At 38.1% G+C, this 22613-nt stretch overlaps 1 protein-coding gene across 13 annotated transcripts in view; it reads left to right on the top strand.

Annotated features, from left to right (window-relative positions):
* OXR1 (oxidation resistance 1) overlaps positions 1–22613 on the top strand; it is a 293745-nt gene that overhangs the window by 264807 nt on the left and 6325 nt on the right. For 8 of the 13 annotated variants that reach the window (XM_054814187.1, XM_054814192.1, XM_054814185.1 and 5 more), the window contains 3 exons: positions 12129–12209; positions 15557–15682; positions 17904–18056. In XM_054814187.1, the coding sequence (XP_054670162.1) occupies positions 12129–12209; positions 15557–15682; positions 17904–18056 (360 nt within the window). Of the gene's footprint in view, positions 1–4649; positions 4873–12128; positions 12210–15556; positions 15683–17903; positions 18057–22613 lie in introns of those variants that run through there. The other 5 variants (XM_054814190.1, XM_054814188.1, XM_054814191.1 and 2 more) reach the window with 3 other exon arrangements.

The following is a 22613-nucleotide window of genomic DNA, read 5'->3' as shown; positions in this document are numbered from 1 at the left end:
TCTCTGTCTTGAATTTGAGCAGTCATCTGCAATACTAGAAATGTTGCTGTTAATTTACTGTGATTGAAGAGAGAGACTCTGGTGCCCATTAACATAATGCAATGCCCTTTGTAGAGACTGGTAACTCATTCTTGCTTTTGCAATTAACTTGAGCAAATATTGTACTCTTTCTCAACTTCATGCATGGGATATTTCTTGCTTCGCTGTATTTATTTTCTCTACTTAATCTATTTGGAATCTATTTATAACCTGTAAGTGAAAATTTGGATGTTTTAGCTACTTGGAGCTGTCCTGTAGTTGGAATCATGAATGTGGAATTGTAGTTGATAGTTATTTCATCTATCTAACAGAGAACTGGGGCAGTCCCTCTGCTGAGTTGAAGCAGAATCATTCAGCTAAAAAGCTTGTGCTTTTGAGACTCTTAATGGCTTTCAGTGTACCTTTGAAAATCCCGAGGAAAACTCTGTGGATGGAAAAATACTGCGCTTTTTTTTTTTTTTTTTCAGCTTCCCTGTAGCTGTTGAAAGGAAACAAAAGATGACTTCTTGAATTAGACTTCCTTTCTTATGGAAACATTAACAGCCAGCTAGCTGTGCCAGTCCTGTTGTACTGGATACCACAGGAGGCAGCTTTTGTACTGTTGAGTGTGTTTCTTGTAGCAGGAAAGGGGGAAGAAGGGATCAGACCTCAGTTAGCTGTAATCCCCATGTTAGCTTCACCTGCAACAACTTCTACAAAGATCCCGCTGTTCTGGAAGACAATGTAGTAGTTTTGCTTAGAAGCCAGCAAATTTGTCACTTTTCAATTTTTAATTGCATTCTAACTTCATTACTTCTAAACCTGGCGCTATTTCCATAGTCATCTGAAAGGCTTTTTCTACCAAATAGAACTTGTCTGCCTCTTACTAAAGGTAAACCTTTATTCAGCTGACTTTTGTGTGCCTTATATCATCAAAACATGAAACTGCCTTTCTTTCACCTAGTGGGATTCCTTCCAAAGATGACAGTTTAGGTGGCCTGAACATCAAAATTAGGTGTCTTCCTAATTTTGAAGTTCTTGGCAACTTATATCCTAAAATTATAATATGAGGAGTAAACATACTGGACGTATGTTGTCAGAGCTGTAAAATGCTATTCTAAATTTAAAAATATTATAAGACTGTAACAGAGTTTATAATTCTAGAGTTGTTTTCTGTCGTATTATACTAATGTGTATGGAAACTATTTTAAACACTACTTCAGGGAGCTTTCAGTTTTTTCTTTTGGGCTCTTTGGTAATGGGAGTTTTTCTTATAATCTATGAAACATGCCTATTAGATGTAACTAAACACCAATCTTATCTCTTTAAAAATACATTCTAACAAGTAGATAGGCTACTGAAAGTGAAACTAATGTCACTGCGTATTGATTTGTTTGTTCCCAGGCAAACCAATAAAACAGCATAAAAATAAGCTTTCTTCTCATCAGTTAAAAATGCAAATGACTTATGAATTGCACTGAGGCACTCGAGTTACACAATCTAGTTCCTGTGATTTATATGTGTTTTTCTCAATTTTCAGGGCTGCTTCTGAAATTGGAGTATTAAATTCTGACAACAATCTTATTTTATACATATGCCTCATAATCTTCCCAGGAGATGCTTGGAGATGCTTATCTTCAGTGCACCACACTTCTGGCTTTTCATCACAAAACCTGGTCACCCACATGACTGCTTCATGTGGAATCAACAGCAAGTTCTAAATAAACTATGAGTAATTATGCCTTCCCCCCCCAGTATCTCTCTGGGCTACCCTCCCTCCCTTAAGAGGGAAGAAGCAAGGGAAATAAATTACTTTCTACAAATGTAATATCGATCAAAAAGCATGCATGTTAAATATAGGGATTGTAGAATTGAACATCACAACTTTTCTGTCACTGTGGGTATCAGGACATTATGTTAGCTACTAGGTGAAACAGAATAATGCCATCTAATCAAACTGCAAAGATGTTCTTTCACACCCAGCATCCAGTCTTCCTACACAGGTTTACAGAGTTATCATATTTACTGTCCTGTTTCTAAGTTATGAGATCTTGTCAGCTGATAACTTTAAATCTCTTATAGAATAGGTCTAAACTAAGTAATTGATTTGGAGTGAAAATAAGACATTTCATAGGTTGTGCCTGTATTTGTTGGCACTCTCCTTTTTCTTTGCTGCTACTTTAATATTTTAAAAGATAGATCAGTTTAGGAGAAAAAATGACATTGTGAATAACAATTACTGAAAGGACTATGCTCTTCTGCCTTGAACATTGATTGTGTGGAGATATTTAGTTTGGTTCAAACAATGACAATAACAAGATTACCATTCAGTGCAATTAGATACGTTTTGTTTTGCTCTGTTGTCTAGGTAGCAAATAGGTGGGTGCTCTTAAGTGTGTGCTGCTGTTCTGCACATATGTTGGGTCTGAGCTGGTACTCCTCTTTAGAATCTTTTTAATTAAGAACTTTTATGGCAAGGCATATATTAACTAGCACAGGAGTTGAGGTTCTGATTCAAATTAACAGATCAGTAACATAACCCACAAATGTACAAAAGAATAAAAGGGCAGTTTTATGTAATTAGGGGGGTGCTCCTGGGGTCCAGCTTCTCATATGGGCTTCTTTCTCTGGCTGATAGAAATATATCTTCCACCAATTTGGAAAAAAAGACTGTTAAAGGCCTGGGGTGGAGGTCAGTTACAAGAGAAAGCCTTAACCTGTTTTAGGACTGCACTCATCACGATGATGCTCAGGCTCCTGACCTGCTTTCCACCCGCCTCCAGCAGATGCTCCCAGCTGGTGGGAGTTGCTGCTGCTGGAAGCTGGACATCAAAACAGACCAGCAGGAGGTCTGACAGAGTTGTTCGTGCATTTATTCCCGTTAAACTTTACAACTACCATTAACTGCAAAAGTGAGTTGTCAGATCTGACAAAGAAGTTTATTGCTCTTTTCTTTTGAGCAAGTTTTTTTTTTTTTTTAATCTTTTTGAGAAGCTGTGGGAGGAGCCAGTTTTATCCAGAGAGAAGCTAAAAACATCCAAGTAAGTTGACTGAATTGTTTAAGATTAAATGTTCTAGAATAAAACATTGTGTGATAGCCCAGATTCTTTTCTTCCTCCCCCCAGTTTTAGAGAAACAGTGCGTTGGCTAGTCCTAGGGAGGAATTTGTTTTTTCTGAGGGGAAAAAAAAATGGAGGGGAAAGAGCCTGCTAAATTGGCTGTGGGGGAGTTAGTTGTGTGGCTAGCTTTTGCTTTTTGGTTTAGAAGCTGCATGTCCAGAGATAGTCTGAAATATTTTTTCTGCATACTCTTCATTCCTTTAAGATTTGCCAGACTTTGGAGTGGGGGGAAGGCTGTAGTTCATATTTTATTTTTTATATTGATTGTAATTGTCTCATTTGAAACAGTTTTAAGGCTGTCCATTTCTTTGTTCCTGTTTTACCTCAGTATTAGCTTGCTTAGTATTTTAAAAAAATCAAATAAATGGGCATACAGTTTATTGTTTGAATCTTACACTGTTTGACTGTGTATCTAGTGTATTACTGTATATTTGAGTTTCCTAAATCCCAGCTTTGAATTTCCCAGTGATGAAAATGTTCTTACTTGCCACCTTAATTCTTAGAAGTTGGAACAAATTGATTTTTTAGAATGACCAGCTCCTGAGAATGCTTTGACTGAAAAGAAAAACATTTTATCCGTCTGAATTACATTGAGTTAGATACTAATGCAAGGTGAGGCGTTCCAGTACACTGTCTGCAATACAGTTAAATACAAGTTCTGGCACTGTTTTTTTCTGTGCTTGGGCATCTTGGCCTTTAGATCACACTGCAACAGCACGAGTGAGCAATGTTTTAATGTTGTTGTGATGCTGCCTGCTGCTGCCCTGGCCTATTTAATACTTCTACCCAGAACTCAGCACACTGGGTGCTTTTGGAGGAAGGAGGAAAAATTAAAAAAAAAAAAAAAAAAGCCTGCATGTGTTCCTACAAGGAAATTCTCAAAGGGTTGCTGTGTATATTACTGTTGCACGTGCCTGTTTAAATAAACATCCTTCCTTAAGAGAAAAAAAATTAAATCATGATTCCAAAAATACTTTATTGCTGGAGCTAGCATTTAACCCATACAGCAAATTTAGCTTGTAGATAAAAGGATTTATTTTCTTCTCGTAGCTTACAAAACTGAAAATGCTGTGAGGCTAACAGTTCTTGAATGCTTTAAAATCTTTTTTTATTTTTTAAATACTTTTTTAACTTTATTGACTGCTTTTTTAAACTGCTTTTGGACTCTTAAGAAATAACTGACGAGGTTTAGATATGCTTATCAGCACAAGACAAACTATTATTTTAATATTGAGTGCAAATTTGTTACTATTAGAACTTGCTTATGAACAATTAGAGTATAACAGAATGTTGCAAGCAGTCCTTGGGGTTGTTAATTTTTCTTCTCCAATACTCAAAAATCATTTTAAAAAAATAGTTGTTCTGTATCTTTAAAAATTTTAGCCTTTTTAACAAACTAGTGCTGTGCAACCACCCTTGAATGCAGGAAACCTTTCCTCTGTGCCGTCATCACTGGCGATACATCCCCCTGCTGTACAGTCGTTCATTTGTTCCCTGCCGTGTCAGTCAAATGTGTGCGTCTAGCAAACTATCCTGTCACCGTGGTGGGCTCTGCCTGTGCCTGGGACTGACAGCAGGTACAGAGAATGCTTTCAAACAGCCTTGAATGATTTTATTTCTTGGTTGTTTTTTTTTTTTCTTTTAGTCTCATTTTATTTTTAGAAAGGAAATGTCTCGTCTCTCGTATGGGAAGAAGGGAAGAAAGCACCAGCCAGTTAATCATAAATATGCTCTGGTAATTTTCAGTGTAGTATGTTCATTTGTTATTGCATTCCTGTAACGTTATGGTGCAGAGGCAGTTTCTGGAAGTTTAAATTTTGACTGGGTAAACAGGATGTTAAGTCACAAATTTTCATTACTTTGAGGTGCATAACCTAATCGCTGGTAGTCCGTTGGCATTAGATAAGAGAAACTACTTTGAGCATTAAGAGGTTCAGCAGTTTTAGGGTGGTCGTTTTTTTCTGTTCCTTCAGATAGAGTAATGCATTGTTTTCAACAAAAATGTGATTTATAGCTAAATACTGTGCACAGTAGTTTGCACTGGCATTTAATTAGAAAAGTGTAAATCTCCTGAGTTACCATTCGATTATGCCTTCTCAGAAGTCATTCAACTATATGAAGGTCTGATAATACTTCTAAATTGATGGAGGTGAGTATGCTGCAGTCCCAGTCTCACATTTATAATGAAGGGGGGGACCAATACCACTGTTTTTACAGCTTTAGATTTATGAAAGTAACTGTGCTGGTTTTTTAGCGTTGTTTTCCCCAAAAAGACTTAAATTTGTAGTAGCATGTAAAGGAAATGGTTCTCAGTGAGTCTTGCAAAACAGTAACATCTTGGATAGGGAGGAAGTGATCTGGTGCTTTTACCAGCTGGTAGATCTAGAAGATATTTTTCATTCAGACTCTGCCTGTGACAAGCTTTTTACCATCTTTTTGTGAGTTACAGGTCTCTGGGGTTTATTTTTATCTTTATTTGTAGCCAGGTTACTTGCAGAATATGAAATTGTCATGTGGCAACAACTGGTTTTGTAAATGTGTGTTTCTAACTAACAAAATATTTTTTTAAATGATAGGCTCTTAGTTTTCCTCTGGGCAATGGAATGTGGTATGGAGATGTAATTCCTCAATTAACTCCACTGTAATTTGAGCATACCATGTAGCAGTGTAAAAGGTATCTGAAGCTTACCAAGAATGTGTTTTTAAATATATATCTATATATGTACATACATAGATATATCTTGCCCAGCTAATTAAAAAAGTAGTAGTATCCCTGGTTATAATTATTTCCCTTAGGACCAGCACTTCATTTTAGCCAGAGTCCAACTACACTAATAAAAGCAATAGTTACCAACTCTTAAGGAGAGGTTGAACTGAAGACTAAGAGCTTCCTTTGCTGGAGAAAGGTAGAGAACAGGGCTTTTTTAACGTATAAAACAAGTCAAATTGGAAAAAGGGGTATAGAAGTATCAACAAATGGAAATATTTTAAAATGTTCTTATATTGACAAGACACGCTCTGTTCTTGAAGTTGTTTTTTTTCCTGCAATGAATGATCATAAAACTATTGCGCAAGCATAACCCTCTTACAGAAAAGAAGGAAGTAGTGTTGGAACCATTACTTTTGTGTTGCGCAAGACAAAGTGGGAAGCATGTTAGAGACTGGCAGCATATATGAAGTACAGGTCTTTGACTAAATGTTTCATTAGTGGTGTTCTGAAATGAGCATGAAAACCCAGCTGACATGAAATAACACAGTTGCTGGACCAAATGGAACGATATAATGAAACAAGAATGCTTGTGTGAAGCAACTAAATTACCCTGGATGATTTACCTGGAAAGGCCTTTGTTATTTTCACGGTGATAGAGTAAATTTGGGCTAAGCATTGCAGGGGTTCGATATTTTCCCAGGGTAAGAGATCAAAATCTTGTTGACTAACCCATGCATTATGCTCCGCCTTCAAAAAGCCAGTTATGTTGGCTTCCCACTTTGTCAGCAAATCTGTTTGGTATTTACTGTCTCTATTGTACTGTAAGTTTCTAGAATGTCAGAAATACAGGCAACCATTCTTTCTGTCAAAGGACTTTAGACAAGAGACATCAGACAATGCAAGAGGACAAAAGGTGGATTGCCACCTTTGGGAATGCTTATGCTGCCCCAAATGCTTTGCAGAGCTTCCATAGGCAGCGTAGCCAAAAGGGACAAAAACAAGCAGAACTTATTCTTTGGCTTTTATACTCTTAAGATATTATGCAAAGGGAATTAAAGTGGTGTTGGTTTTAGTAGCTTGAATGCTTTGAGACTTGCACAACTTCTGAGGTTCTTGATTTATTGGTTGATTGTAGTTGGTAAACTACTGACTGTAGTACTTTGGCTATTATGGAGGTATAATAAGAGGGGCTTACATGTGAAAGATGAGAATTTAGGACTTCATCCCTGTGGATGTCAGAACTGCAAGGTTGCATCAATCCAATAATACTGCTACAAAGATCTTTTTAAAGTGAGCTTTCCATACTAAGTTTTGTTTTAGAGTAAACTGATGATCTGAGTGTCTTGAAAAAAGCAGAGTGCAATCCTGTACCTTATTACACTGATCACTAAGTCTAGAATCTTTCCTCAATGAGATATTTGCCATACCCACTGCCCTAAATAATTAGGGGGTTTATACATTATACCTTGACTAGATCTTCCATTTAATTATTAGGTGTTAGATTCTTTACATTTTTAATAATTGTGTAATATTAGGTCTCGCTACAAATGCAAAGTACAATAGCAGATGAACATTTGAAAAGGTTGATTATAAGTTGGAATAAAACAAATTAGTGATAGAGGCTTATTTTCTCTGTATGTTTTCAATGGTCTTTGCAATCTGAAGGTGATCCTTTTCTGATGAGAAAGAGAAATATTTCCATACTGGACTGTGACTCAGTTACCTACTTCTAAGCATGTATAGTACTCTCTTGTCATACCTGAGAGGATCTCTGCACAGCACTACCAGAACTGAGATGTAACCTTGCTCAGCCTGCCTGAGTCCACTCCTGGAGTGGCAGCTTGAGGTCAGGCACCAGGTGCTGTCATTTCAGCAACTGAACTTCTAGTTTCTCTGCTTGACAGTGCTTGAAACTTCCTTAAATTATTTTGCAAGATCAATCAACTGTGCCTAGACAGCTGGGTTTTATTGGTAATCCTGCTACAGGTCTTTTTTTTTCTTTTAACAAAAGTTACGTTGCCTGAGCTGCCTCTTTAAAAAAGTAATTTTTGTAAATCTAATTCTCAGTTCTTTGCACAAACATCCTAAACTTTGTTTAATGTTTGCCCATGTTGAATTTAGTTCTCTTGGTGGCATTATTGTATCTCTCAAATTAGTCCCTGGAATCCTCATATCTGGAAAAAACCAGCTTGTTATGAAGGTTTCCAGACTCGGTGTAACACTTTGTGTGCTGCAGGCTTTGATTGCTTTCTTCTCAAGTTCATTTAGTAATTCTGGTTATTGCAGATATTTTAATTTATCTTCAGTTTATGTTAATCGTGGCTTGGTATAGTGCCAGCCAATTCAGGGGAGTGCTGTGATTCTCCGATCCCTCTTCTCTGCTTAAAATGGCTACGTCTTCTACCTTCCCTTTCTCGTCACCAGTGGAGTGACAGGGAGCTGAATTGGCTGAAAACCACGAGACAGAAAATAGTTAGCTTTGCAGCCACACTCATTAAAAATAAATTAAATTAAATTAGTCTTAGTTTTTTTCAGAATGATACCTTATAACTGTTTATCTGATGTGTTAAACCCCATGTATTAATGCATTATTGTAATGTAATCACTATGTCCCAAATAATTGGTTTTGTGATGGAGAAGTCTGCTTCTTCCAATATTGCTTTCTCTCAAGTAGTGTCTAACATTTTGGGAGGAAACTGAATTTGTCAGAAAAATAAAGCTAGTGTATTCTGTTATAATATTCATAACAGCATTCAGTTCACAAATGCACCTTGTATTTTCATTGGAAGATATTTACAGCCTTTAGCAAGGGTTTGATCCTTTATTCCCCCTCCCCATTTAGCAGTGAATTGGAGATGGACTGATATTTTGGACTAACTTTGTAAAATGGCCTGATAAAATGAAGTTGGCATTTATTTTTTCATTTAAACATCCTGGAACTTTAAAGGTGAAACTTTTTATTCACTCTCAAGAAATAATGTTCATGAAGCTTGCAGTTCACCTGATTTTACACAGATGTATTAAGATTCAAAGTAAGAGTGTTCAGCTTTCATTCTCTCTAATATTTGGGGGTTTTTATTTCATATTTGCAGTTAATCATGAGGGTTATAGATAACTTGTGTTGAGGAGAACCACCTAAACAGTTGCACTTTCTCCATGCTTATCTTTCTGAAGTGCTGTTCAGCTCTGATAAGACCGACCCTTCTCTAAGGAGACAGTTTCAGCTACTTGTTAACTCTGAAAGTTTAGCTGTACTTCGGTTGAGGGCAGCAGTTACACCGCCCTGTTAGCAACCATGCATTAGGTGCTGTGTGTTGGCCATTCCTGGCTTTGCTAAACTGGCAGGGGAATGCCTTACTGGTGTAAGCAGTTCTCATGTTTACAGCTGCCTGTAGCAGGTTGATATCACCAGTGGCTGAAAGGGCTGATGTGTCACCGCCTGCGTGCCAAACTGTCTTTCATGGACACTCAAACAATTGTAACTGAGTTTTCATGTCTATTGCTGAAGGACAAATAAGTTCCGTACTGGGAATTTAGATTTAATTTTCGCTCACTGCATATGCCAGCATAGCTTGCAAGAGTTAGGTACTCTGACATACTTTAGAAAAAACAAGATTTGGAAATGTGAGTTTCTCCAAAGGGAGAGTCCTAAACCTCTTGATTGGTTGAATCATTAGTATGCAAAACCTCAATTTGACTTGCTGTATTAAATATTTAAACTGTTGTGTGTTCTGCTAAGTGGTTAACTGACACATACATGGTGTGGAGAGCCAAGCTTAAAGGCATTCACACTACAAGAGTCATACGACTCATCCCATGTTTTCTGATGTAGCTGATGCAGGAGTTGTGGGGGGTAGGGAATAAAAGTACTGGCTTATTTAGCTTGGTGAAATAGACTAGAGGATTACTATGACTACAAGGAAGAAAAACAAAGAAGTCCTCATGGAAGAGGAAACACCATAAGCAGACTGTGAATTAAGTCAGTTTGTAAAACAGAATAAACTTCGAACTAATGATACTACTGAAATTTCAAAACAGCCCTCCCAAGCCTTGCAGGGCCAAATGCTAGCTGTTTTCAAGATGCACCTTGGTCAATTCCTGAATGAAGCTGTAGAAGGTAGTTGCCAGTAGGCTTAGATATACATCACTTCATGATTAAAATACATAATCTTGTCCACTACGAAGCAAAAATAAGGCATGTTGATCTAAGCCCATAAGCCTTTTATAGAAGGTCAGGTACTGTAGCTGAACTGTTGAGGTATCTTAATGTACTCTTTTAAAGCTTAGTGCAGTGATGAGTGGATAACCTTGAGATAGTTTGTCTTGTGGTTTACTCACAGAATTTAGTATGGACTGTATACTTAAAATAAGAACTGGATCTGAGAGGGTGGATTCCTTGCCCTTAATTTTCCTGTTGGTAGTTTGACCTTCTATGTCACGCCATTTATGATGTTTGTCACTGCATAACAAAGGTCTGCCACTACACAGGCTCTTGTTCATAAAACAGATGTAAAGATGTAATGTGCTGGTGTGCAACAGGCTGAGGATGCCAAGGAACTATTATGTACATACATGAACAAGTATTTGTGTTTCTCTCGGGTAAGAAATTTATCTAAATACTTTGTGCACGCTGTTCTGAGGGTGCAGGCACCCCTATGGCATATGAAAAGGTGTATCAGATCTTGATCACTGAGCAAAAGGGTCAATAAGGAGCTCCCAGATGCAGGATGTTGATAGAGTATGTGTTTGACAGGTCAAAGGCAAGATGGCATTGCGTATAAAATTGTTTGCATTCCAGTATGTGAAAAAGCAACTATATAATGGTGTCAGGGATGATGAGATTTTTTTTTTTCCAAGAATCTCTTTAAGTAACCACACATTTATGGCCCATTGTAAGTTAACTACTGCTTCTCATGTGATAAAGGCTGAGCTTAAAGAAGCAACAAGGCTAAAGGGTCCTCACATTATTGCTTTTCAGGATTACATTCATAAGGTGCTGGGGTGAACAATGTAATTTACAATGAACTGTCATAGCAAATAAAAGGATAAAACCACATTATCACTTAGATGCTTGAGTGGAATACTGCTAAAGCTTTGCATATAACTACTTGACTGAGAATGCACAAACCAATACAATTTACAACAATTTTCTTCATATTTTTTTAAGAGAACAGTACAAAATGGTGGAAATTGAGCGCTAGTAAGTACTGATTATTCAGTAATAAAATTGGATGTCACAAGTATTCCTTTTTCCTTGCCTTGCAGTTGCATGGGGTAGAGTGAACCATCGCTGCTCAAGAGCCAGTCATGCATGACTGTGGGCTCTGTACTCAGGACAGTGGCGAGTATCTGGCCAAACTCCTTGTAGTAAGGGCAGGTAGATGGGGAGCTGCTGGACTTGTGGTTATCTTCCTTTGCACTGTGGTAGGCTCTAGAAGTTTTTAATACACTCTTACTACATGGGACATCCATTTAATCTCTCCACCAGCTGTTTTAAGATGCTTTCATACAAATGATGATTTTGAGTCATTCTCAAAATCACATTATTTGCTGTAGTTACATCAAAATGACTGTTGTAGTCCTTTAGCCAGCTTGTTGCACCAGAGCAGCATGTATAGAGCTTTCTGACTAAAGGCTTTCTGGCTGTAGACCTCCTGCCAAAGTGGAGCTGCCATTTGGAGTGAATGTGTTGACAGATGAGCAGCTCCTGAAGCACTGGAGGTGAATAGAAAGTCCAGGATAAAGATATGATGGGGTGGTATTGGGGAAATATTAAACTTTAGTCCTGCTCCTTTGTCTTTAACTGTATCTTCACTGCCAGATAGAAGAGTCAGAGCCTACTGACAAGCCAGAAGTTTGCTTCTGGTCTTTATCCAGGAAAGCAAACCAGGTTCACGAGAGTCATTAATCTGGGTATAAAGAGTGTTTGAGAGGACTTTGGGCTGAAGAGTTTGGATTAAGGCATGCAACTCAGACTGACGTCTAATTTAGCATCCTGATACTGGTAACTTTATGCGCTCCTATATCAGCTCTGTATTCATCCTATATCTGACTGCTAGTGCCATTAGTGTTTAATTTGTAATTTTGCTGTGTCTACTCATACGTCTAAAATCACGTATGTGCACATTGTCCTTGCAGAAACAAACATCTTTTAGCACTTCTTGTTTGTTTGTTATCATTGCACATTTTCCCTTCATTACTCTCCTCCACTTTTTTCTTTCTTGCCTTTTACTTTTCTTCAACTGTCAGTGGAATTATTGTCTTCCTGTCTCCATATTCAGGTAGTGTCAGTGGCTGAGTATCACCGCAAGATCGATGCTCTAAATAGCGAAGAACTGCGCACACTCTGCAGACGTCTCCAGGTGCCCTCTTCAGTAGTTTAAACCCCATCTCCAGATACTAAACCATCTTTCTTTGTAGTGTCTTTGATCAGGGCAAGTCCCGCACTCAGTGGGTTTGTCTTATCGACAGCACTACAAGGATCCAGCAGAAAATTCCTTTGTTTTGGATGTATTTAATTGTGCAATGCTCTGATGGAATCAGTAATTTTATGATGGAATTATTACTTCCGCCTTTTTCAAACAGGAATTTTCTGTCAGAATTTGAAACTTTGTTCTCAGTACTGCTTGACTTGGAGTGATGTGTTTTAACTTACACTTTAGACTGGTGTGTTGTGTTAGATAGAAGCTTTCCTAAAAAGAATGCAAAACTGGTGAAGAATCCGAAACCTTGTTGCATGGGTGTTTGATTTTATGTAGGAATCTTTCATCAAGAATCTCACAGTACTTAGCAAGTATGAAGCTTCACAACTTCTGTGGAATAGGTAAGTATTTTTCCCGTTATGCAAGCAGGTAACTGAGGCAGTTCAACACGGCAAAGGTGGTACACATGAAGCTGGTAATAGAACTGTGGGTTCTGAAAATGGTACTTCGGTTTGGATTTTTGAAGGCTTACTGATATGGACTTAAAGTGATATTTGCATTCTCTTTAGGTGTTTCTTAGTTCTTTGACAATTATAAAATTGTTAGTTGCTGTGTATGTCATACATGACTTGCTGATGGAAAGCTAAGCTTAGAACTCCTTAGAAGCATTGAGTATTTCATTTTCCTGTAGTAATTGGTTGCTGAAACTGTAAAAAGTTTCGGTTCTTTTTTTTTTTATTTTCATCTTGGCTTTTTTCACCTATCATGTAGTTACACATTAGAAAACATTTTCTTAGCTCTTTTATTTATGTTTATTTAATAATCAGTAATTAATTGCTTTTAAATGTTTTGTAAGTAGTACAGTTACATAAATCAATAATGAGCATGAACCCAAAAGCTGTACTTCTATAGGAAAATCAGATTTTTTTTTTAAAAATCTTTCCCACTTGAGAACAAAACAATTTTGTTTCTGGCAAGTGGTGGTGGAGAATCCTTGTATTAGTATCCTGGAAATGCAAGAGCTCTTTCCAAATACTTTTCACTTGGAATGCCCAAAGTCAAGGTTTAGGCTGACTTGAAAAATCTGATGTGATGGTCTGGAGCCTATAAACTTTTTGCTCTGAGGCCATTTGAGAGTTTGTGGTGTAGACTGCATGGCAGTTACTAACCTCAGAATCCTCTGGAATCAGACTACAGGTCAGTCTGCTCTGTTGAAGTTCAGCGAGAAATAAATTTGCAAATTTCAAAACTACACTGTGTTCTATCAAACAGATACCTTTGAACAGACACGTGTCTGTTTTACAAAGCAATGTTCTTCCTAGAAGAAAGTTGCTTTACTGTAATCATAATTAAAAACAGGCAAAAAATCCAACCAAAAAAAAAACCAAACCCAAAACAACCACAACCAAAGAAAAAAACCTTAGTCCCCACACACCACTTAATCAAAATTATTCATGTTTTGCATGGTGCACTTCAATCAGAATTAAAAGGGAACAAGCTTTCTGCACACTTGAACAACACTGAACTTTTATGGAGTTGAAGCAGCTATCACGATGTATGAAAGGCATTTAAAGTGGATAAGAGTTGGACTACCAAATAACGTGTTTTAGAGATAGCACTCTGTAATGCAGTCTGTAGGTCATCTTTTTGTATATGAAGCTGTATGGATAAATTCCTGTACTTGTTTGTTGTGATATGGAAATTAGTGCATACTTTACATTGGAAATGCTTATTACCTTCCATTGAAAAATGGAAGGCTTGAGCTTTTTGCTTGCTTAATACTCACTTCCTTCAAGAGCACCTTTTTTTGAGTTAAGAATGAATATTGTAATTAAGTTGTCTGAATGTACTTTGATACTTCGACTTTATAAACCTATTTCTAAGTAACAGGAGTGTTTGATAGAACTAGGAAAAAAGTTACTTGAGGGAGAGGAAAGGGATATCTCTTTTTGTCTCAGGTAGCTGTATTTGTTTAAGTATTCCTATCTGTATTTCAGTTTTCATTGATTTGGCTTTTCTTTTGTTAACTAAGAAAGTTCTCTTGGCAAAGCTTGGCAAAGTTTATCATGGTGGTATTGTGAAATAGCATAGTTGTGTCCTGTTTGTAGAGTATGAGGTATGTGGCAAACACTGGTTGTTATTCTGGAGTTGGCAGGTAGTTTTGGCAGGTATTTTCTTTAAATTCTCAGGATTCAGGCCTTAAATAATTGGAACAGTCTGACTCTCAGTGAAACTTGGTTGAGGCTGATGAATTATTTAGATGTATTTATTCTTGTTAAGATTCTTTTCTTAGCAAATCTCTCAACATTTTAATAAGTCTTGCCACAGTGGTTTCAGTTACTAAGTTCCTTCACTCTGTCAGATTTCACTATACCCACAGAAAGTTTAATATCCCTGCAGTAAGATTTATAGAAGGAGACTTGTTTAGGTCTCAGCTAGTCTAGTTCTCAACGTGTGGCACTTCAGCTTGAAAGTGCTAGTGAATGTGGACTGGGATAAAGCTGTTGTGAACTATGATATCTGATGAGGAGTTCTGTGGCCTTCTGCTGCCTCCACTAAATGGTGATTTACAACAACTCCATAGGGTGGATGTATGGGGCAGGTATTTTAAACTACTACAGGATCTTTGTGCATAGTGCATCTTTGCCAGACATCAAAGCTCACTATGCAACATAAGTATTACTGCTGCTTTCCCCTCCCTACCCTCTCAATTCTTTCTTCTTTGATTCCCATAAGTATTCCAGCAGATCAGCTTATGGGGCAGCAATATTCCGAAGGCTCCATTCAGACAGTTTACTCAAAATACTTGACAATGGTCTTTCCACATGTCTACTACAGATCTGGAAACTTTCACAAGTACTCTAAAAGAATATTGATTGAGAAACTACTGAGAAATGTCCATGTTGAAGTTTCAGTTCCTTTTCTGTCTGGGATTTTTAGTTATATTTAATGTGAATGCTATGTTAGTATCAAAATGCAAGAACTTTAAGCTGACATCTGAAAAGCATTTTAAGTCCTTCAGCTGTGTATGAGGACACTTTGTTGTTTTAGCATAAAACTGTAGGTTTCTTCTGAATAGTGTCTGTAATTTATTATTAGTATATAGTTGAAGTACCAGCTTGCTATTGGAAGCAGCGGAAATCTTGGTCAGATCAAATCTGATGGATTTCATAATTTTTGAAGGAATTGCATAAATAAATCAGTAACTGCATGATTTTAAACCTGCAAAGTTTATCTTCCCCACTAATAGAATTGCAAATACTTATTTTCTTCTTGTTTTTTTGTAGATAACAACAAGAGAAGATATAAATTCAAAGCAGGCAACCAATATCAAAACAGACCTGGAGCCTGAAGTATTCCGGCCAAATCTTAGCGATCCCAGTGAATTACTACAGCCAGAACAAATTGAAAAGGTATTAACTTATGTGTCTTTTTTGTTAGTATTGTACATTAATGTATCACAAATGCTATGACCATAGTGTAAGACACACCAGTAGCAAGACCTTGTGTGATATTGAATAGAGTCATTCAGGTTGGAAAAGACCTTTAAGATCAAGTCCAACTGTTAACCTAACACTGCCAAGTCCAACCACTAAACCATGCCCCTAAGCACCACATCTACACATCTTTTAAATATCTCCAGGGATGGTGACTCCACTGCTTCCCTGGGCAGCCTGTTCCAATGCTTCACAACCCTTTCAGTGAAGAAATTTTTCCTAATACCCAATTTAAACCCCCCCTGGCGCAACCTGATGCAATTTCCTCTTGTCCTATCACTTGGTACTTGGGAGAAGAGACCAACCCCCTCCTGGCTACAACCTCCTTTCAGGTAGTTGTAGAGAGCAATCAGGTCTCCCCTCAGCCTCCTTTTCTCCAGGCTGAACAACCCCAGTTCCTTGAGCCACTCCTCATAAGACTTGTGCTCTAGACCCTTCACCAGCTCTGTTGCCCTTCTCTGGACACGCTGCAGCACCTCAATGTCTTTCTCATAGTGAGAGGCCCAAAAGTGAACACAGCACTCGAGGTGGGGCCTCACCAGTGCCGAGTCCAGGGGGACAATCACTTCCCTAGTCCTGCTGGTCACACCATTTCTGATACAAGCCAGGATGCTGTTGGCCTTCTTGGCCACCTGGGCACACTGCTGGCTCATACTTAGCTGGCTGTTGACCACCACCTGCAGGTCCTTTTCCACGGGGCAACCTGTAGCATTGCATGGGTTTGTTGTGACCCAAGTGCAGGACCTGGCACTGAGCCTTGTTGAACCTCACACAGCTGGCCTTGGCCCATCGATCCAGCCTGTCCAGATCCCGCTGCAGAGCCTTCCTACCCTCCAGGAGATCGACACTCCTGCCCAACTTGGCATCACCTGCAAAAGTACTGAGGGTACACTCAATCCCTTCATCCAGATCATTAATATTAAAGAGAACTGGTCCCAGTACTGAGCCCTGGGGAACACCACTTGTGACCAGCCGCCAACTGGATTTCACTCCATTCACCACAACTCTTTGGCCCAGCCATCCAGCCAGTTTTTTACCCAAGCTGTGAGCAGCCAGTTTCTCCAGGAGAACGCTGTGGGAAACTGTATCAAAGTCTTTACTACAGTCCAGGCTGACAACATCCACAGTCTTTCCCTCATCCATTAAGTGGGTCACCTTGTCATAGAAGGAGATCAGGTTAGTCAAGCAGAACCTGCCTTTCATAACCCCATGCTGACTGGGCCCGATTGCCTTGTTGTCCTGTACATGCCGCATGATGGCACTCAAGATGATCTGCTCCATAACCTTCCCTGGCACGGAGTTCAGAGTGACAGGCCTGGAGTTCTCCAGACCCTCCTTCTGGCCCTTCTTGTGGATGGGTGTCACATTGGCTAACCTCCAGTCAACTAGGCCCTCCCTGGTTAGCCAGGACTGCTGCTAAATGATGGAAAATGGCTTGGTGAGCACTTCCACCAGCTCCCTCAGTACCCTTGGGTGGATCCCATCGGGCCCCATAGACTTGTGTGTGTCTAAGTGCATAAGCACAACACAATTCATAGCTAAAATATTTCTTTTTTCTTTTTATCATAGCTTTCAATGCACCATTAGAATACTAGTCTGTGTCTTTGCCCTTATTTCATTCTTTCTTGAAAACAGCTTGACTTTCAGTGCACTTCTTGCTGTCCAGTCCAAAGTTATCTCATTAAATGTGTTTATTGAAGGTTTGGATTAAGGCTGACTGCAGTAAAAGGCACAGGACAGGAGAGCAAGTATCCATTACCCTTCAGCTTGTTACCTGTTGACTTGAGTGATCTAATTCCCCAGTACTGACACATGATTATCCCTGCATAACAGTACTATGTGGTTTTACTGTCTTTAGATAAACCTTTTAAAGACCTTACCAAACGCATGTTCTTCAGTTGGTAAATCATTCTTCTCCTGCAGGTCACTGGTAGAGGTAGGAAAAGAAACCTGCTTGAGAGACCAGGGATAGAAAATATACATGTGAAACTTTAGGGCTCGTCCGAAGTTTTAAACTAGCTTTTAAGGACACTTGTAGTTCAGAAAAACATAATCTGCTTTCATTTATATGTAATGTATTCTTAAAAATAGTAAAAAAATATATTAAATAAGAGGGTTGTCATTGTCTTGCTAACAGCTCACCAAGTCTCTTCCACCACGGACCATTGGATATCCATGGACTCTTGTCTACAGTACTGCAAAGCATGGCATGAGCTTGAAGACTTTGTATCGAACTATGCTGGGATTAGACACGCCTGTGCTGTTGGTTATCAAGGACAGTGATGGACAGGTAGGAGAATGTTTGTGTGGAGGTAGGGGACCCGTCAAGGAAAATGTTTAAGGAGTGTAAGGAAGAGCTGACGCTTCAGTCCGTCATGGGGGAGAAAATTGTATGTATCAAACTGGTTTTCTCCTTGGTACTTACGTAGAGGCTTTTAAAAACGTGTTTCACTGTCAAGCAATCCTCTGACACACTACGTTTCGAGAAAATACTTTAATAATACAAGTTCACTGTCACAATACATGAGTCTCATAATGCCCAATTACTGAATTTACTTTCAATATTCTTTTTTAATGCACTTAAAGCATGAGAAATATAGTGTCTAAAACATTCTGATGCCGGAAGATCTTGTTGAGTTGGAATGTTATTGCCAGCTGCAGCCAGTGCTTCTTGGTATATTTTGTGGCTGCAGGCAACATCTCTCTCCCATTCAAGGGCTGTGTGGTCTTTGCTGCATAATTAATTTTTGTTCCTTGAATCTCTGTAGTTGTGCTTTGTTCTCCTTTGACTGGGGTATGAATTCCAGAAAGTGGATCACATCTCACCATTTGAATAGCAAACATCCTTTCTTGAGTATTCTAATAACAGGTGAACATTACAGGCAGCATGAGACTTTGCTCCTTTCTTTCTGAAACTTCTGTGTTCTCTTGTGGAAGCAAGCTACTGCTGTCATGAAGAATTGACAGAACCGCTGCAAAATCTGTAGCATTTACTTCACATATCTGTCCCACCATAGTAACTACTGTTTTTATTTTCAGGAAGCATGGGCTCATATCACCTCATATCATTCAGGGGGTCTGAAAACTGTAAATTAAGGGTATGTTTTCTAATTCAAGTCACAACTTTTTTCCTTCTGTTTCCTGCCTCAGGGATCCCTTAAAAAGTAAAATCCCTTCCAAATCTCTGCTAGTAGACCACTCTTTCCCAGAAGTTCTTTAAAAGGGAACTTTTTCTTCATTTACTTTTTTATCTAGAAGATTAAAAACTATTCAATAGACTTGAGATGTCTCAACAGACCCATCAGCCTCTTAAATGTACTTTGGTAACCTTTTCTTTCTCTGATTCCCTTAATAGCTTCTCAAGATTAATTTGTAAGATACATACCTCCTAGTACCTGATTATCTGGCCCAGAAGGAAAATGTCCTCTTATAGAGCTCTCTTGCCACCAGCATGTAGTATTGTTCTGTTGCTGAAAGTATTCACATTACCTTCTATATATGAATGTCTCAACATGTTCAAAAACTGTCATGGTTGCCCAGTCAACACACGGAATTCATGGACATGTCATAATTTTTTTGTGAAACAAACCATCACAAATCTCAGCTTACAGGGTCATGCCGAGGAACATGTCTGAAAGCGTTCCTTGGACTTTTGGGTCAAATACCCACTGAACTTGTCTTTCACCATGCATGTTAGATCTTACCTAGGTTCCACACAAGAGTGAGTGCAATCCATATGTATTTAGTGAGTAACATATGCTACAGAAGGAAAGGCTCAGACACGTTTTATGTGCTCGGTCCTTCACCAGTGTAGTGAGTAGTGTTTTCAGTTCTGTGTCTCAGCCCATTAATGAGAAATGTCTTTGCATTTGACAGAAGAAAATTAATTTTACATTCTCTTTCTGTTCGAAACCGATGGAAATTTGGTCTAGAGTCTTTCTCCTCTTGAGGCAAGAGTCCACAATCAAACAAAAATAAGAAAATGGTAGCCTACTATGCCCTCTCACAGCAATTAATCAGGGTCATCCTTTTTTTTTTTTTTTTTAAAAGAAGCTATTGGGTTTTTTGAAAGTGGTTAATTTATCTTTAATATCTTGGAGCTTCTTGGCAGATAGGCTTATAAAACTGCTTTCCATGACTGGAAAAGAATCTGAGTACTTTTTTATAGGAGAGCGTATCCAGAAATAGTTCACTAGGAATATGCCAAGATACATTCTGGAAAGGTATAAATAGTATTTGTTTTGAGAGAGACTAGGTGTTTTCATATTGTATGCTCCAAGATCACTGCCTGTTTTCTACGTTGTCTAGTTCATAGAAGATCCCAAATGAGATTCAGCCTTATTGAAGAATGACAGAATTATGACCAGAGAGTTTCTTGCCATTTGCTGAGCATACCTCTTCAGTCCTTTTTAGCGTTCCTTGTTCTCTCTGCTTTGTAGCTTCTATGTTTATGAAAGATACTGGTTTTGTTTTATCCTCTAAAGTACTTTTCCTTCAATCTAGAATTATTTTATTTCCTGGGCTGCTACTTCTGAGACTCTTGGTTGTCCATGGTTATGAAGACAGCCTTTATCTGATGTTGACAATAAGTTGAGTAAGAAGCAAGTGTATCTTGTAACTTTTCACAATATGGTTTGTTAAAGGCTGCTAAGCCTAACCCTATTTTTTCCAAAATCATCTCCAATCTTGATTTCTTTTTGAAATGAACTAGCAATTTTACTTAAAGGGCTGTAAAAAAACTCAGCTAAAACACTGAACTTGCACAAACTAAAGCTTTATTTTTTGTAAAAGCTGAACACTGTCTAGCTGAAAGTTGGAATCTGAAGCCACCTTAAATTGCCTGCTGTAGTCAATTCTGGGACATCCTTAATAAAGGTGTCCAAGAAATCTATAGATATGTACGTTAAAATTGTTACTGGTACGTACCTCTGTTTGTGAGGACATCAAGCTTTAGTATCTACCCTGACAACCATTTAAAAAGAAATTAACACCTAATTCCTGAACATGAGTCACTAAACAAGTGGATGGTCTAGAAGTGGAATTAATGCAGTTAACCACCCCAAGGACTGTCTAGTTTTGTAAGTCATTCTTCAGGTTGTATTATATACACTGCAAAAGTGTGAGAGATGGAGTCTAGAAGTTGGGAATTTTAGGTACCCACCCTAACAACTACCCACAATAATCTGATCTCATGCAGAGACTCTATAGACATCACTTCTCGAAGGACTAAACTAATGGGAAGCAAACTGCTCTTGCTGTAAAGCCTGATTTTTTTAATGTTGCTTATAGCAACAATGTGATCTTTCAAGACCCGGATTTGTTGATAGAAGCATATAGAACATGTACATAGAGAGGTTGTGGAATCCTGATTCCCAGAGGTATTCAAAGCTTGACTGGACAAGACTTAGTCAACCCAATATAGCTTCAGAATTAGTCCCTGCTTGGGTAGGAAACTGTATGAGAGACTGTCTGAGGTTGTTTATAACCTAAGTTATTCTACAATTAGAAATAAAATAGTCCTGTATCTGTATGTGAAGCAAGCTTCAAAGTCTCTTAAGAAAAGCATGTAAGGTTTTCCATATGGTTAGGATGTACTAGCTTTGCATTTTAGGGGTCTACAAATAAGAGCCCTGAGATGATCAGAGACAAACACTGAAGTAAGCATTGTGTGGAAAATTCATACCTGTGTAGAGACTGAACTGAGATAGTTTAGGATTGACACAACTCTCTAGGTTTTAACAGAAGGTTAATTCCTTTCAAGGAATGTCAATTGTTAATGAAATCTTACATTTACTTCATTTTTTACTTATTTACTGAGTAAATGTAACATCAGCACTGAGGGTATTGATCTGAACCAAGACGTCTTAGCTACCCAAATGTAGCTATCAGAGCTGCTCTCCAAAGAATAACTGGAGCCTTTAAAAGAAGTTAGTATCCAGAAACTCGGATAGTTTGAAGATAGTTGGAAGCTATGTATAAATTAAGAAATAATTGCAAGGGTTCAATGGCTTCTCGTTGCTGTGAAGTTGCTGGAAAATATTCCATTAAGTTATTTAAACATGGAGTTTTCCTTATTTCAGCAGCCCATTTTGTTCTGTTCGTGAATTAAACTTTCTTAATTTGAATTCACTATGGATTTTTACCCTAAAAGATGTTCCCATTAAGCCCAATTACCTGCATACAGTAAGCACAGTCAAAGGTCGCAAAATGTTTGATAGAGAAAAGTTAACTCTGAGGTTTCTGAAGTCTAACGTACTGCCCCAGACACTTGAAATCAGAGGAAGAAAAAAAAGTCTCACCTGTTCTGCTTTTTTAAAGATTATATGTGCAAAAGTAAAACCAAAACAACAAAAAACCCTAAGCCTACAGCAATTATGCATTCTTTCTGACTCTTTCATCTCTAATTTTTAACCTTAACATTTACAGTTAGTGGAACAGGTAGTAAAGATAAGGTAGAAAATGAAATACTGTCTTAAAGTTCAAATTCTATTGTGGCAGAAAATGTGTGAAGTCAAGGTTGGAGGTAATTGGTTTTTGTGAGACTGAAATAAAACCCTAAAACAATGTTATGTTGCTAAACAACTCAGTTGATAGAAACTTGAAGATTAGGGTAATCAGATACCTAGTATCTAAGACTTTGATATTTGGTCAGTTGTCTTTGAAGGACAATGTACCAATAATTTGTAAAGGTTTGATGGAAGACCTGATTTCGTAATGAATTAAGTCATTAAAAGCCTTTAGCCAAAACTAAGTAAAGCGTGCATAAGAGTCCTTCTCCTTTTTACTTATAGATAATTTTAAGCAATACCCAAAGTACCAGCTTAGAATGATTGACTACTATCAATCT

Source organism: Grus americana, chromosome 2, assembly GCF_028858705.1.
Source record: "Grus americana isolate bGruAme1 chromosome 2, bGruAme1.mat, whole genome shotgun sequence".
In the NCBI taxonomy this organism is placed as follows: Eukaryota; Metazoa; Chordata; class Aves; order Gruiformes; family Gruidae; genus Grus; species Grus americana.
This window is presented reverse-complemented; position numbering and strand designations above follow the sequence as displayed.